The 18234-nt window shown below is 39.9% G+C and overlaps 1 protein-coding gene across 2 annotated transcripts in view; it reads right to left on the bottom strand.

Moving 5' to 3' along the window:
• Positions 1-296: 296 nt before the first annotated feature.
• Positions 297-18234, bottom strand: part of TGFBR3 (transforming growth factor beta receptor 3) — a 106982-nt gene continuing 89044 nt past the window's right edge. For both annotated transcript variants that reach the window (XM_079313735.1, XM_079313736.1), the window contains exons 11-17: positions 16380-16511; positions 15966-16130; positions 13113-13412; positions 12506-12626; positions 8570-8605; positions 6508-6615; positions 297-428 (exon numbers count right to left, since the gene is read on the bottom strand). In XM_079313735.1, the coding sequence (XP_079169861.1) occupies positions 310-428; positions 6508-6615; positions 8570-8605; positions 12506-12626; positions 13113-13412; positions 15966-16130; positions 16380-16511 (981 nt within the window). In that variant the 3' untranslated portion in view covers positions 297-309. The remainder of the gene's footprint in view (positions 429-6507; positions 6616-8569; positions 8606-12505; positions 12627-13112; positions 13413-15965; positions 16131-16379; positions 16512-18234) is intronic.

Raw genomic sequence — 18234 nt, 5'->3', positions numbered from 1 at the left:
ATAGATTTCACATTGAGGGCCCACAGACCCCTAGAACAGGTTGCAGTACTGTAAAAGTAGTAGCTTTGTCACATGTAGCATAACATGCTAACAAGATCCAACAGGTTGTGTTCACCCATGCATTGTGTGCTCATATACACACTCACACACACAGTGGCTTCCCCAAAAGAAAATCAGTCTTTTTTTTTTTTTTTTTTTTTTTTTTTTTTTTCCCTTAGAAAAACCCCTCCTCGCTTTTTTCAGACGCAACCGAAGCGATCCTTTTCAGGCTGACGAGGCGCCGCCGTGGCTCCGGTGGCCGTGCCGCGGTCAGGGGGCGCTGCTGCTGGAGCAGGGGGTGCTCTGCGTGCTGCCGATGCTGTGCGCTGCGCTGCTGTTCTCCGAGCCTGGCGGCGACGTGGGCACCTGCTGCCTTCCCGCTGCTTCCCCTGACGGACAGGCAACGGGAAAAGTGGCGTCAGGAGAAGGGAAATTGAACATGTTGCCACAGAAAACAACAACCCATTTCTGCCCGGTCTTTCTCTTCTGGAGGTCTCTTTCCATGTAATTAATATATTGGGTAACAGACCTTAATTGGAGTATCACTGGAAATGTTACTAGACTTTGGCACCTAAGCATTGCTGTGCACATGGGGAAAATAACAGCACTGTTTCCTTAAGCATTTTACAAGCAGCTAATGGAAACTGCCAAGATCAACACTGTCTATCTTCTGTTGTCAGCTGTCACTCAAATTGGGTCCAATTACACAACTCAGACACTTTATAGCTTTGCTGTTTCCAGGAAAAAGGCCAGGAAATGTAGGCTTTAGTTTTAATGCCAGTTTATAGAACAGCATATTTACTAGAAGTATAGCTCAAGACAGTGTCCTTCAATCAGCTGGATACCACATCCTGAGACACAGCCAGTTTTCTACAGGTAAAAAAACATCACGCTATCCTGAAAACTTTACTTTATTTACTCCTAATACAACATACAGGAAGTTTTCCTACAGCTACCACAGTATGTGCAGCACTTACAACCTGTACTGAGAACGTCTCACCATTTCTTGTTAACTGTTTACTGACAATAAATTAAAACCCCTTCACTATTTAGATTGCCAAATCAAGCACTTGGGGTCTCCTCACATATTTCTGCACCTGTGGCTGGGATTGAAGGAAAAAATCCAGCTGTCAACTGAGCACAAAAATAATAATTATGCCATTTAATGCCTAAAAGATCATAATAAGGCCACATAGGAAATCATAACTGTGGCTTTCTTTTGGAAGTTAAGAGTGCTCAAGTCTGTAACCTTAGCAATATCACCAAACATTCTCTTCAAAACAGATGGCAAGACTTAAGTTTATATAATGTGCACTGTAGCTGCCCCCTCCCTTGAGCTCATCTCCAGGATGTGAACCTGTGATCTCAGAGCAGTAAGTCACACTGCTGCTGCCTGAGCTGCAGACCTGCTGTGGCAGCCAGCACCAGCATGGCTGCTTTCCCAGAGAAGGAGCAAGACGGAAATGATTTGCAGGATCATGGGCAGAGCAATTAGGAAAAATCAGAGGCTAGTACATCCCCTGCCTCATGAGCCTATGGTGACGCAGCTCTCCTGCTCCATGTTATCCTATGTTACCCAAAACCTGATGCCACGGGTCAGGTCTGCACACTCCAATTTTCCTTTCATGTTCAGGATTTGGTAGAGATCCCACTCCCCAGTGACTGCTTCAGCAACAGGCTGGAGGCACAGCCTGCATCCAGAGGCTTACAGAGCAAGGACGAGCCAGCTTCCTCCCACAGGAGCTGCTCTGGCACATCCCCATGCCCTGTGTGCTGCTGCCCAGCTGCCAGAGGCCGAGCTTCTCGGAATGCGCCTGCAGAGGAAATGCGCCTTTAACGCTTTGTGTCTCAGGCCACAGAATATCCTTCTGCAGGCTGCTCAGCACTCAGAGGTCTGCTACAAACAAACAAGGGAGGTCTGAGGATTTCTCACAGCAGAGGTTGCAAGTGCTCTGTGTAATGGAGACCAGCAGATTTGCTGCTAGCTCAAGCCACAGCCACAGCTGAAGTGCACTTAAGGCCCCACAACACACAGCTCTTGCCTTACACCCCACTGCTTTAGGAATGGGGAGGAAAGAAGGGACAGGACAGGACAGAAAAAAACAACAAACTAAACCACTAAACCACACTGCCCAGGAGGCCAAATAAACTTTTAAAAACAGGGTGAGGATCTTGTTTTTAAATTCAGCATTCATTCCAGCATTTTACTCTTGTGAGTAGATTTTCAGTCTGCTTTTCCTAGCGTAAGAAGTAACTGTTGTAGCTCATCCATGAGCCATGGATTTCTGCTCATAGGCAGCAGGTCAGAATCTAGCCCCAGCCATCTGTAAATGAATCAAATTTTAGCTTTAACTTGCTTTGGAAAGGGCTTTGTAACCCCCCAGAATAAACAGTATCAAATCAAAGTACATGTCATCGTGCTGTAGAGGCTTTCATAAGCCTTGTTTGGATGTTTCTTCCCCCCCCCGACTTGCTCCCTTCTCCTCCTGTTGTTTGTGTACATCTTCTTTCCTTTTGTACTACAGGATATATTTATAAAGGCAGCGATAAGCAAACTCCCTTTCATTAAACTAAACAAGTGAACACAAACAGCAGCAAGCAGCGAGGGGGGCTGCAGACCCCAGCCCTGCCGCAGCAGCTCGGGCGGCAGAGGAAGCGCGGCCGCTGGGCTCCCCCGGCGGGGCCCCCGCCTCTCCCTGCAGCTCTGCTGTCACCCATTTTACAAACCACATGGTTACACACAGCTCTGGTCAGCCTGAGCACACCAGTACAATCTGTATGCATTTAAGCATAAATTCATTTATAAGCCAAACACATGTTGTTTTTATTTTATGGCAAAGCGAAAGCGCAGTGCGGCAGTCCCGGCAAGCCCAATGGCTTGCACTCCCCTCCCGGCTCCTCTGGAAAGTATCCTGGGAGGCATCCTCCGTGCTGTTTGGGTTGGAAGACCCCTTCCTTCCACTGTAATGGCCTCTGCAGCACCTCATTTCTAAAGCACATCAGCAGCTCTGATGGACCACAATCACTTCTTGAACAATAACAAATTCTCAATGTTCTCAAGAAAAAAGAAAATCAAATCACAGTAATGTTATGAACACACAGCCTAGCAACTACATCTGGACTGGCTGATTTTTTCTGTATTTTATTTTCTCAACACCTAGCTAAACCATAGCAAAGCTTTCTTTAAAGGAATATTCAAGAAAGCAATGTAAAGAAATGTAAACGATCACTGAAGGCATTCTCCATCTGTCTTTTTCATGTAAACAGCTTCATGTATCTCATGTTACCAAACCAAAACTGCTCAGAATGGACACATCTCATCTATTGACAGTAAACAAGCTTTTAGCCATCTGAACGCGACAACACGCACTTTATTATTCACACTTAGGAAAGCTGCCAGTTGTACTCCCTGTCCAGGAAGTCTGAATGTTTGCTTTTCTATCTCCATTTGCCAAATATAATTGGTTGCTATGTCAGTTTACTTTAAATCAGAACCCATAAAAAAGGGAGAAGTGGGGGAGGAGGGACGCTTTTAACTTCTCCGATTTTGGAACACTTTATCCTCTTAACTTGCAACACCGCCTGAAGAAGGGAAGCGCGCTTCCTAAGAGAGCGCAGGGACGGATGTTTTCTTTAACACACTTTACAAGGTTTAACAGTCTCATTAACTCATCAGGCTTGTGCCTGTCTCTCCTAAACATACCCAATGATCCCTGCTAAGATATATATTACATTGATACATATTTATATGGTTAAATTATGAAGAGTTTCTGCACTCATGCACACTGCAAAACTTTTGCTTCTTAACAAGACCCCTAGACAAATGAGGTTAATTGTGGCAAATGTCTGGTATTTCCCTTAGCTCTTGGGTCCTCTCCAGGCAGCATCAACACCTTTCATGCCCTTTAACTGACTAGAGAAAGGATCAGAAGTACTGAGTCTTTTTGCAGACAAGTAAGCTAAAATTTCTCCTCTGTTGTTCTGATATTAGCTTTCCCTCTCTCTTCCTGCCTGTGTATCATAGGACATCTCTACTCCATGTCGAATTGTTTCAGAAAGTCTAGAATTTTCTAAAGCACAGCTGTGATGCTTTGGCAGAAATTTTGCATTACTGAAATTAGCAAAAGCCCTACATGAGAACACAGCAATCTTGCTCAGTATCTGGAGATTAAATTCTACCTATTTTGTAGTTTCTTTCTGCTATCACTAATGGTCTATCAAGAGGAACAAAAGAGCTCATTCAGGTAACACTTTCTTTGGTAGCAGCAGAGACACTGATAAAAGTGTATCAGCAAATCTTACTACTGGCAAAAAGGTGGTCTTTTGCTGCATTGCACACAGCACTAGCACATGGCAACAAAAATAACTTCCTTCACACATCCCAAGCTGCTATTCTCTACCAGCAGTAGCTTTTATCTGTGCTCTGAGTATCAGCAAAACAGAGTTTTAGCATGAACTCATATTTTCCAACCTTTCGTCTAAGTCACGTGTTGGAAACCCACTTTTACTTACAACAAAAGATGAAATTTCAGAAAAGGATTCAGCAATGCATAAATTCTCTAAAGGCAAGTGACAGCCACTCTGTAGATGAAATTTAGATTATCCTTTTTTTCTTCCTCTCCTCAAGTTAATAAAGGCCTGCAGCAAGCTCTAAAATGTTTCCACTGCAGCTGGATTATCTTGTCTGCCACAGCAGCTGTCCTCTAAGAGACTGTGCCTGCCAGAGCCTTCACTGCACTCTGCTGCAAGTTGTGCTTTGTAGATACAAGACACTATGCACATCACATGCACAGGAACATAGGTGCACTTTCACAATCCTTTCTGTGATTCTCTAATCTGATGAGTTACAATGTCTCCTTTCTTTCTTGTATTAATTTTTTATTTTTTGTCTGCCCTCTTTCTCCACTTATTTTCATTTCTTAAACACAAAGCCAGAGCAGCTGCCCTTTCCACTATTTGCATGTGGTCACCATGACTGATGTACTTCACTAATATAATTCTTTTAATGGGATTGGTCCAAGTTCTACTGTTGCTGAAGGATTTATCATCTTGCCTTCTCAGTGTTCCTTGAGTACTGACACACAATGAGTGCTACAGATGGTTCTGTATGTAAATACATATTGAACCTCCATAAATGCAGGACTAAAGGTATTTTTGTTAATAAAGGTAACCAATATGAGAATTATTTAACTTCCCATTTACTCACGGAAACAGCACTTACCTTACTTCCACTTCAGCACTTATATGAGACAAAATTATACAATTTATATATATTATCACAACTTTTAAATTTTCCATGTTCACTTCAATTCCAAACAAGTTTCATAAACAGCTGATGCACTGAGAAGTATTAAATTGCTTATACAAAATTGTTGAACTGCCAACTGGAAAAAACACCATCGTTTTTATTTCCAAATTAACATAAGCTCCTAGGTCATAATATTTACAGAAGCTCTGACCCAACAGGGCTGGATTCTCATTCCTAAATAGCTTCCATGAAGTTTTAGATGCCAGGAAAGAAAACCCCTGCAGTAGGCTACAGGCAAATTTCAGTGCTCCTGAGTTGCACAGGCTTAGAGTAATTGGCCTCACATTTTCCCCACCTCCCAGATCTTGGTAGGGTCTCGTGAGGCCAAAAGTGGAAGTAGTTGGGAGCCCAGAATACTCCAAGGATCCTGAGATGCCCCATAATCCACAAGCAGCCAAGGTCACATGATGGAAATCAAGGCTTCATCAGTGTCTAGTCCTTGTCTGGGGCACGCAACAGAAAGCTACCCAAATGCCCTCTTCTTTCAATTCAGCATTCCATTTTTACTAATTTAGTTTGGCATGGGAAAAACTTCTAAGGAGACACTGGGAAATTATCCTTGCACAAAGGCTACACCAATTCAGACATATTCCTAAGTATTTGGTTGGACATAATTAAGATTACATGTGACTTCTAGTAATTGAAACCAGTAGTTGAAGAATGATGGAATAAATAATTATAGCAAAAATTCTATGTAATCAAGGCCCAAGAAAAATTTTCAAGTCTAGTTATACTCAGAAAGTGTCTGTTTCAATACAGCATTCTCTTAACCATTTGGCCCACTTTTTGTATATATCAGCCTAACGTAGTAACTGCAAAAAAAAAAAAAATTTTAAAGTAGCTGGGAACCAAAAGGGATCCATTAACTGAAGTATGAACTAAATTTGAAATACAGAGATGTTATTAATGATAATATACAAGCCAGGAGTACTCAGTTTTACTCTTATCCCAAGTGAGTTTTCAAGACTTGTGTTTAAATTATTTAATCAAAATTCAAACCATAACACATAACATGTCCCTTTAGGGAAGGGCAGGTATCTGATACTCTATAGATGCTCATGGGAGGAACTGCTGGAAAACTCGTGAGTAAGAAGAGAGAGGGAGAGAATAAGCAAGCCCAGGAGCAGCAGGGTGTCTGCCGCGGCCGCGCTGTGCCGTACCTGTGCGCGAGTAGATGAACCAGAGCGCGCCCGTCAGCAGGGCGCCGATCACGAACGCCGCAAAGGCGATGCCCACCACGGTCAGCGTGTCCAGCCCGTACAGCACAGCTGCCCAGGGAAACACACAACACAGGCACTCTTATCTTCAGAGGCAGGTATCATTTCACAACAATTCACCCTTACTCTGTCATGGAAGAGCTTTTTAAAATTTCATCCTTAACTAAGCACCACTTTGAGAAACAGGCAGATTTGCATCAAGGAAAAGAAAGCGATGCTTCCAGAGTGGCTTCAGTCCAACCAACTGTTCCACATCACAAAATAAAACTCCAGCTCAGCACACCCAAATCTGGAAAGTGTTGCAAAAATTAAGCATTTTCAGTTGGCTGTTAAAAACTTGCTTTCAATTAAGTATTCATTTATCTTTAAAATATGCTTTTAAAAGGCTGAGATGTTTGGCCAAAATGCTTTTCATTTAAATGGCCTAACATTCAAGCAAACTTTCCCCTACATCTCCTCAAATTCAGTCTGAAATCTAGGTGGAGAACGGAACTGCTGTTAAGAGGGAAGAGATGCCAGCAAAAAGTCAGCGAAAACATAAATAGAAACAATTGTTTTTCACATTTGGCAATGCTTTCAATAACTGAAATTAATTCCAGATCACAAAAATAGAAGCACACACACGTAAATCACTTTCTAGGGGAGAGGCCTTTTTGTGGGACCATTTCAAGGGTAACAGCCATTTGTTTCCTGAATGAGGGCACTCCAGTACTAATCATCCAAACAAAAATGTATGGCCTCTGTGTTTTTCTTTCTGGTAATTGAAAATATTTTAAAAATTAATAATAAGCAATCTTTTGGGGAAATTTCTTCTTTAAAAACTGATTTCTAGTTTTAGTACTTTTAATATCTCCCACTGCAGAAAATCGCTTAGGCCAATGAATAACATTTTACTGACTATTCTGGCTAGGAAATGAGCTGACTGGATCTTAGCAGTCCATCCTTCAGTGGAATTTTCAGTTCCAACACCCTTACTTTACACATCCTGCATCCAGAGGATGTCCCTATGGACATCCCTCATCCTCTTTTGACAAAAGTCTTCTCCAGCAACTCCTGTTGGTAAGGGCCTTCAGAAGCCTTTTCTATGTGCTTGTGACCTAGTCTGCATATACAACACCTGACAGATGGTGTCTTAGGAGGTTTTTCTTTCATTTTTTCTATGAGAATATTTCAGCTTCATTTGGCTACTTCTAGTCATTCAAATGCAAACACAAAAGACTGCACTCAACTGATTTTTCCACCAGGCACCAGACAGGATCCTCTCCTCTTAAGAGGAAGCACAGAGGAAAGAAGAAAGTGGCATAAGTCACAGAAGCATAACTGCTCACTGCTTTTGCTATTTTGAACAAATTTAGTCTTGAAGGCACAGGGACAGGAGAAGAAGAAAAACCTTCTATGCACTTCTTAAAATCTCCCTTTTCTCCATTCACTCTTGCTTTTGACTGCACATAATCTGCACATTCCTGTTTATTTTCTTGTAATGCTGCTTCTCTCCTTTTCTGGGTCATTAATCGACTCTGATTAATTCACTACACCAAGATAAATAAAACCTAAGAAATTAATCCATATGAAGGCAGTCATCTCATCTAAGCATGGCCTGTAAGTGCTGGAGCACCTGGGGCTGTGCTGCAGAAAAAGAGTGAGGCTAAAATAGGACACAGGTAGGGCACAGAAGCTCTGAGGGGGGGCACTGCTGCTCTAACACTGGTGTTGGGAAGCAGTGGCCTCAGCAGAGAGGGGAGATAACACACACACCCACATGAACTTGCTAAGTCTGAGACTCTCAGTGGTGTTTCCCCAAAACTGAGTTTCACATACACAAAAGGTCACAGTCCTCTGAACATTGATAGGAATCTCTCAATCAACAATGCAGTCAGAATTCTGTTCTGCCTCTGAATTAAACATGCACACACTCAGAAAGCTTGAAGAGAATTTTCTTAATTTATCTAATGCTTTGTAAACAAACATTTAAAGATTAAAAGAGATTGTTTCAAGAGTTACTTACGTGGCTGTCTCACGTTTGGCTTTGGAAGGGAAGGATCTAATGTAAAACAAAGAAAATGCACAAAACATTAATCAGATAGAGTTCCTACAAACTATACAGGTTCTGATCTGACAGAAAGACATGCACTGTAATTTTTACAAACCATGAATTTTAGGAAAAGTAGACCAAATTTAACAATCTCACTCATCTCAGAAAATTTCTATTAATGCATTAATTATTCCTCAAGGGACTCTATCTAAAGTATATTTCATGCACTGTATATTTTGCTGGCAAATACACTGCGACCTTTCCCAAGTCAGATGTCATCAGGCATAACCCACAGTAACTCTGATTACCCCTATGTGGATCTCCTAAAGTTCCTAGATTGTGAAGAAACAAAGATTCTGTTAAGATGATTACATTCATCTGTCCACTCACTAATCATAAACATGAGGTATCAGTACACTAAATCACACACACACACACAAAAGCAAACACTCACTAAAGAATAGTGAGTTTTACAGCACAGTACATACTGCTTTGTCCAAATTGCATGAATATGTATTTATTCACCCATTTTCCTAAGTCCTACGTAGTATTCTGTCTTGGAAGTTGTGTGGGGCTTTGGTGGGGAGGGAGGGTTTAAAAAATGTATTATTATACATAAGAATGAAAGACCATAGGAATTGTTCAAAGATCAAAGTTATTATTCTAGGCAAGAATATCAAATATCATCATCCTAGTGATGAAGATATCACCCTGTAACAGAAAGAGACAATTAAACAAATGTTTTCAAATGAAGAATTTCCCCTCCTTTTTCTTAATTGGCCTCTCTTATCTTTCTCCAAGAATGCCACCTCCAGCAGAAGAGCAAGAGCTTCTGGCTTCTACCCAGTGACCTGTTTGGTTAGCTGTAGCTTGATTCTGGATTGCCCAGCAACTCAGGGATTTAATTTATATTCTGGCATATATGAGTGTGATCAGTGTAACAGATGTAAAAGGATTTTATAAGACTGTTTCAATACTTGCTTTTGTATCTTTAGCAACTGGGGAAAAATAATTTAATCAATTTCTATGCAAACATAACAGCCCCAAAATACTGAAAATAAATATATTAATTTATTTAAAGTGTTCTTAAATAAGACTATGCTTCTAACTTCTAAAACTCAGATGGCAGCAACAAACTTCCAGCAATATTCTTTAGACCTGAGACACATGTGCCTACCAAATCCAAAAAAGCATTTTATTCTTAAACTGTGTTATTGTGTCTTGTCACAGATCACTTTTGGCAGATGATAGGAAATAGGTGGAACAGCAGCAGGAAACAGGTGAGGACATAGAGGGGCATGTGGGGTGGTGCATGCACAAATAACCTGGAAAGTTATCAATGCACCTAACAGCAACAGTATAACTGAATGTAAGATCTGCCAGGAGGGCTGAACTGAAACCAAGGAGCACTGAGAAGTACAAACATGGGTAAGGGCACTATCAGATTGTCCAAACACTCCACTGGCATATCCCAACTGCCAAGAAAATGTCTTCAGAGCTGAGGGGAAAATTAATTTTCCATGCTGTTTCTATCACTGGCCTCTCTACAGAGAATATGAAATCAGCTAATGATAAGCTGTATAGCTCATTATCAATTCTCTTCAGTCATCCAGTTCTTACATGTATTTTACTGCAATTTGCTCAGAGCAATTCAGAAGCAGTGAGAATCATTGAGGTCTACAAAAAACATCTAATTTAAAAACAAGTGCAGCCAGCCTTTAGAATTATCATAGTTTTCTATACCTTCAGAGGATAGAGGCCTTTAGACCTTTCTATGACCTGTCTTTTTTTCTGGAGAAATAATAAAGTTTCCACATTTAGCAAGAATCTGAACAATACTGGTAGATTATTTCAACAGAACATGTATTTCCTAGTATATAAATGGCCATCCCTGTGCCTTTCATGGGAGTGGGGGAGAGCATGGGGGAAAGCAGGCATGCAGAGGGAATGTATGTGGCATGGAGTTAGGTTGTAAACACTGCCATTGGGATCTACTGCAAAGCCTCATTTAGATACAGTATTGTGATTTCTAATACAGTCAATGACAGCTTTAAGCTTGTCTGAAGAAAAAAACCAGCTTTGCAATGACTAGTTTGTTCTGACTTTTGAAATGCCAAGCACATGGCTTTCACATGTGGCTTGATGAGGAAAACCAGGGGCAGTAACTTACATAGAGTGGTTTGCAATAGTGAAAGCTGGTTGTGTTCACAGCAAAGAAAATGAAGAACACTACCTCTGCGAGGTAAATTCTGCTGCTTAATAACATGATATAATTTCTTCTCCAAATCTTAGGTTCATGTACTGGCCAACAATAGCATTTGGCTTTAAGAAAGGGGTTTTGATTCACTGCAGAACAACTGCACACCAACAAAGCTACATTGTTAATGTGCCACTTTGTATTATGTCTGAAAGCTGGGATATGCTGGGGAGATTTCCACCAAGAGTCCCACAATTATACTAAAATCACCCACAATGCAACAAAATACTCCATCACACTGTTGTCTTGTAACTAATCTTTATAAATTTAGCTTGTCTTTGCACACTGAGACCTTGTGCATCTGACAAAGACAACATTCTGAGTGGAGCCCAAGATGGGAGCTGCACACAATGCTCCACACATCATAAAGACAAGAGAGCTGAACTGCGAGTCTGTTTATTGAAAGCCACATTTCAGTTGCAGGATTTACTCATTCCCAATAGAAAACCTACTGAAATAATATGAGAGCTGAGCAAAATGAAAGTTCAGAATCAGGCCCAAAGCACAGTTTTAATTGTGACAGCAACAGATCAAATACTTGACTTTAATTCAGAGTGGATTTGATCTGTATTAACAGTTTTGTTAAAAACCCTCCAAACTAAATATGAGCTGACTTGCAGAGTTAGACAGAAGCAGCTGTTGCCTATGTCCCCCTAGCAATGCTGTATTTGAACTTCAAATCATTCAAAGACTAACAGCATGCACTGTAAAACAGAGGTTAAAGGATTTCTGATCCCCATCCTTTTGATGCTCCCTGAAAAGCATTCCAGAGGTCAAACTGCCTTTGGACACCACTGGAAAATTTAGATGTGTATGGGAAGCCACTGAAGCTTCTTATGAAACTTCAATGCAAATACAAAAAGAAAAGATAAATGCATGTATTTTCTTCTAGGACTGCATCAAATTGTGACTGATGGTGCTATCAGAGTGATTAATAAGAAAAACTTTCCAATTAAATGAAACTGTGTGAACAATTCTTACTTACTCACAGGGCATATTCTTAAACTAGAATATGGCATTATCTCATAATGCACTTGAGCCTCTCCAACTCCTTCAACCAGTTACCAACCACGCTTTTTTTTCCAAGAAAGATTATGTAATCAAACAAGTCCCACCAAAGTGGAGCCCCTTTGTGCATATTATCCTTTGCTCTTCATAGTTTATGAATCTAGTGAGTCTCCAGGGGCCACCTCTTTGCCTTACAAATTTATCAGGCTTTAAAGTCCTCAATACTTTGAAATTCCATTGTTATTATTCATAAATTTATATTTACAAGCGCAATAAAAAAAGGACACAGCAGGGAGCAAAACGCTGCCTTTAATCTCTGGGCAGCAAGAAACAGCTCCAAGTACTACTGCTACATTCATACTCCTAAAACCCATGTTATTTTGTACTACTTTGAGTATTCCTCTCTCAGTGCTCAGCAAACCACACATCCAGAGAACAATAAGGTGGTTAAAAAATGGCAACGACTTGGCCTGATGACTGCTGCCAGGGAAATGTTCTAACAAGTAATATCTTGCAGACACAGTACAGACCAGATTACACAATGTCACATACTGTAGCACTCCCTCATTTCAAGTGGCTCTATGTTACACAATATTATACACATATATATAGCATTATTAAACATGTCAAGCTCATTTTTATACCTTCTTGTTTTCCTTCATGTAATATTACAACAAGGGGCTTGGTGAAGGTTTTCTTGTTGTGCATCATGGCCAAGATCATATCCACGTTGAGAGAGGTGCAAGCTTCATCAGGAGGAATGCACTGGAGTGCAAAGAGCAGAGTGTGAGGTCAGAGTCACCCATCTGCCAGGACAGCTGTGCCAGTGACACAGTTACCTCATATCCAGTTTTACCCTACACAATTTACCAAAAAATGAGAACCTCCAAACAACCTTCTATTTTCTAGCAATCAGATTACAATATTATCCAATATGGTGCATGTTGTTGGAAATTAAAACTAATGTTGTTTGTGCTTTGGATATGCATAGAAAAGATAAACTTGAACCACTTGTACAATAAAAAGCAATTTCTATTTGCAGACATCCAATGAAATTTAAACAGCAACTGCAAATTAGGTAGTCAAAATGCACAGTATAATAGCTCTTATCCATTAAAATCCTGAGACTGGAGATATCATATTCATTAGACAATTCCATACAAAACTATTTATTACCTTCAGAGTTCAGACAAAAAAATACATTATTTTCATCTGTATCAGAAGTTTTGATAAACTGAATTAATTACTGACCTTTGGCAGTCCTTGAGTATCTTTGTCTTTATTTGTACACAGAGTCAACTCGCAGTGAAGAAAGAGCAGTGAGATGTTGAACACTGGTTTGAACACAAAGCTAAATCTCTTTCTGTCCTTCTGTGCATGTGGTATTAGAAAGTTCTCTTTCTCAATATTGTAGAATTTAACAGATTCATCTTTAGGACAAATGTTTTCTATAATGGTATAGTCAGACATTCTATCTGGATTTGAAAACGGGGAAACAAAGCATGTTTGAATAGCAAAGCCCAAGGATCTGTCAGCTTTAGTCACAGACACCTGCATTAAAGAAAGAGACAGTAATTACGTTTTTAGTTCACATTTCATTAATATTTTCAACTATTTTTTAAGCAGTTCTCCAGTGCCATTTCCAATATGAAATATTTTGAAGGCTAAATGTTAAGGGTAAACTGTCAAACTGAGAGACAGAAAATCTGGTTTCAAAACCAGCAGCTGCTTAATAGCATAAACATGCATAAATACAGCAATCCCTTATCTTTCTGAAAGCAAATGAACCCCTCCCATAAGACTCACAGTTAATGTCTATGTCTGCCACCTGAGATGGCACTGACTCCCTTAGAAACACAGGCTCTAATAGCTGTATGGAAATCAATCACTGACTCCATGGTTATGTATCTGTTCAAAATTATAATGAAAACAGAAAAAAGAGCAACAGACACAACAGAAAATCCACCCCCAGCCAAGACAGGAATGCAAAGGCAGAGAGGAGGTCATGGTCTGACGTGTGGGTGGCATTCCTGGACTGGAGGGGGTGAGAGAGCCTCCTAAAAAGCTGCAATTTCTTGTGAAAGGATCTTTTTAGCTTATTGTAAGTTTGATATTCATATTCCTTTATGAAAAGTAATTAAGATGGAAAGCTTCCAATGCCCTGATGTTGCTCAGCTGGATTGGAATGCAGACAATAAATGCTACAGAATAATTAGAAAAAAAAAAAATGGAATTTGTAACAAATGAGGCATGTTGCTCTTAATAAACAACAGAAGCATTTATCTAACCATTAACACTGCCCAGTGAAATAGTTCCACAAGAAATCTTCTTAGAAGAAATGTGCCTTATATGCATACTTAATCCATATGTGCTGCATGTATCCTTAAGGAAGAGCCTGCCAAATTATGAGGTCTATGCAGTAATTTCTGGATGCTAGAAGTTTTGCAGTGAATAAAAGCATTTCTCCTTTTTTCTCTCCCTTATGTGAACAGCAACCAAATTAGTGATGAAGGGATGTGCTGAAGCATCTTCCAAAATGAACAGAAATAAAGATGGATGAACAAAAGTCAGCCACAGATACTGACAGGAAACATGCTGATGGTGTAAACTAATTAAAAAAGATTATGGAAAGTAGGACAGGCATACTACAGATAATTAAATAAGAGGATGAATGATATCTCAAGGAAAGAAAAGAACCACAGGAGGAAGGTGGAAGACCAAAATATGGTAAGAAACTGACTGCAGAGAAGAAAGAAATAAAATGCCAGAATCCAAAAGATTCAAACACAAAGAAAAAAAAACAAACAAGGAAAAAGTAGATAATTAATTTTTACTAAATATGTATTTATCAAAACCCCAAAAATTTTTCTTAATAAAAAATGCAAAATAGAAACAAAAAGGAAAAAAAAAATCAGTGTCATCTTAAAAAAATGGAGTCACAGAAGTTCAAAACTGATATGTTTTCCATTGTGCAAGGAAAAAAAAAGCAGAAGAAAAAGACTTTTGCCAGGACAGGTGATGAGGAAATCAGAACATCAGTCTGAATAAACAGCTCCAGCGGGCTTAGAGTCAGGGGGGGTTCATCCCAGAACAAGGAAGGCAGTGGATGGCTTTAAGTGTTTGCTATAAAAATATTCTTTATTATTTCTGAGACTATTTTTTGCTTTTGCTGTCTTAAGTACTTTTCACTGGGTAGAGAACAAAGAAACAACAAAGCACACTGAAATAAAGAAGAAAACTGCATCAAATGGGTCACTGTGCTGACCCTGTGCAACACAGGCTCCCAAAGAGGAACTGACCTGGGCAATAGAAACACAGCACTGCTGGTTTTTTCTGGTCTTACAACCCCAGAGCTCAGAAGTACCTTATGATTCACTTGCCTAGAAACTGGGGATGCTTCTTCATTGCCAAAGCTGCATTTATTAAAGTTTACTACTATTCATAAACCCAAAATTCTGTTCACAGAGCTATCTTTAAAAATACTGACTGTATTGGTGTGAAATTCCAGAGATTTCATAAGCAACTCAGCAACACATGGAAATATCACCATGTGCAAAATGCACCTGAAGTTAAGTGTACCTGGCTGCTGATTTTGTTTTAGTATTATTTATCTAAATCTGCTAGATCCCTTATGTGGTAGCATTCAAAAGGATTGTAAATGATGTTTTAAAGCAAACTGGAGAGAGACCAGAATCTGTATTAACTGTTTAACCTCAGAACACAAGCATTTGAAAGACACAAACATTTGTAATAATCTTTTTGCATGTCTACATCTTTCAGATAAGTTTCAGACATACATCAAAATGAACCCATCAGGAAATGCCAGTTGAGAGGATGAGCTCAGAAATCACGGTAAGGTCAGTATGGAAAAGCAGATTTGGCAAGAATCACAAATTTATCTTGCAAGTTAAATTCATCCATTTTGCAAGAATGCTTTGGGTTTTTTACCCAAAATATTGTCCTAATTATCCCACAGTTTCTGCTCTCCACAGCCACCACAGTGGCACGAACCAACTGCCCAACAAAACTTTTCAACTGACAAGAATAGATTTGGCTCAGTCATAAAACCCTTCTGTTAGTTTGAAACCTTTTTCAGTTTGTTACCTCTACATATACTGGTCCATTCTCTGCAACAGAGAAGAGTCCTTGGGAGGGAGTAAGGAACAAATCAGTTTTGTACAGCTCCATGTTGAAGGTCACATTGGTGATGTGTGGTTCAGGAGGCCAGAAAATGCCTCTGTCCTCAGGCTGGTGCAGTGTGCAATTAAACTAAAATGAGAGGAAAAAAAATTAACATCACAAGTCAGGAGTGGTAGGACAAATCTGTTATATACAATATAGGCCCACCCATGTTACAGCTACTTAGTGCAAATCTTCAACAGGGTCATAAGAAAACAACAGTGAGAAGAAATGTGTTAAAAGACAAATGAATTTCTAGACAATTAATGTAATTTATGTGCAATGCCTATTACAAGAGGCATTTCTTCATTGTCAGGTGTAAACCCCAGGGTAACATACCGCTATTTCAGGCCAGCTTGAGAAAGCCACCTCTCCCTCATCAGCATCCCCTGGAAATCCATTATCACCTGATTCCAGGTCATCATCTTCAAAGCCACTGCCTTCAGCTGGTGCTGACAGCTGAATGACAATCTGCACAGAGAGGGATTGCAAACAAATTAGATTAGGTGATAACTGAGCACTCCCATGGTTATTTATTTTCTGCTCTCTTCAGAACAATGCAAAGGCTACAAGAAGAGCACCAGCTAAGCAAATGGTGAAAGCATGTCTTGAACAGCCTTGTGCTGAGCATGTAGGAGATGTAGCTTATATTTAAAGAATGCCTGAGCTCTTTTCCAGAATTCAGAGCCAGTGAAGAAAGACACCAGTCTGGGTGTTGGTGTCTGAATGAGCAGTCCAGTATTTCCGTTCTATTTCTAGCATTTCTATAGCCAACACTGGAAAAAGAAATGGCTTTCTAAAGTGATACTTTGCTACTTGCAGTTCTCCTTAGTACAAAAAATCACTAAAAATGTTAGTGTCACTAAAGGATTTTCTCTTCTATGGTCAGCAATTTTTTTCAGACATGTACACCCAAACCCATAATATTCCTTCTTCATTTCCCCCCATTTTTTCCACTGAATTTCCCCCTCATTTTTTTCATCTTTTTCACACGTCTTCATTTCTTCACCTGAAAATGTATGGTTTTGTCTTCTGGTGTTTTGCCTTCTGCCTCTTTATGCTTGCAGCTTATCAGCTCATTCCCTCCCTCCCAGGACTACAACTTTGTTTTCTTAGACTTAGAGCAACTAAGCTGAAAGAATCACACACACACACACAATTTGACACTTCACTGCAGGGTGTCTGTTTTTTAGGAGAAATGATCCCAAATTCTGAACAATCCCATACATGATTTGGAGTTCAAGTGTATAGCCAAGACTATTAAAAGACATGCTGGAGAAAGAAGAGGCAATAAATATCCACTTTCCTTTGGGCCATAATAGAATACAGGGACCATGAGAGTATTTAGCTCCAAACACATGCTGTTCTGTTGTTTGCCGAAGATTCTATCTTGGTTTGGGACAGTTTCTAAAGTTAGGTGCTACTGACTCCCCAGCATAGAACAGTTTTAACCAGGCAAGGTCAGATCAGATTGCCTGAGCTGTGTTTGGGTTGGACCACAGGCTTTCCATCATTTGCCAAAGTTACTTCTATGTACTGGAAAGCTCAGCAAGGGAAACATGTCATTACTTTTGAACCCAGAATATCTGCATTGTAGCCTGGCTCATAAGATGAGCCAATCTGGAAGCAGTTGCTTACAACCTAACTGGGCTCCTTTGCATCATCACTCAAATACTAGTACTCAAGAGTCCCTTCATTACATACAGTAACTGCTAAAAAATATCAATTCAAATTCTAAAAGAAAAGCATGCAAAAGTTATGTAATTTCCTCATGTTTTAAAAGCCTTTTTTCACACAAAATTTTTGAAGAAAAAAATTAATTTAATTCAGGATATTAATGAAAAGATATTGCTTTGTGAAATTACAAAACTTCATTCCTACTTCTCTTTGCAGCAATGTATTACTGCTTATGTATGGATGATAAAAGCTTCATAGGGAACACCAGTACAACTTCTTCCAGACTGGTACAGATGATCCCAAAGGGCAACCATGTTGTAAAATGTCTTTAACTCCAACTCTTCCACTTTCCTTTGGGATACTATCTGACCACAGGAGGACACTGAATGTGCAGTCTTCATACCTCCTTAAATACAGGGACAGTGGCTGCAGCTAGGTTTGAGCTAGGCAGGAAAGGATCAGGATGCCTCCTTTTTGCTACGACTACAGCTAACTCCTGTACAGCTAACTAATGGCA

The sequence above is a fragment of the Erithacus rubecula genome (assembly GCF_903797595.1).
Source record: "Erithacus rubecula genome assembly, chromosome: 10".
NCBI lineage: Eukaryota > Metazoa > Chordata > Aves > Passeriformes > Muscicapidae > Erithacus > Erithacus rubecula.
Note: the sequence above shows the minus strand (reverse complement) of the source record. Positions and strands in the feature narration are given on the sequence as shown.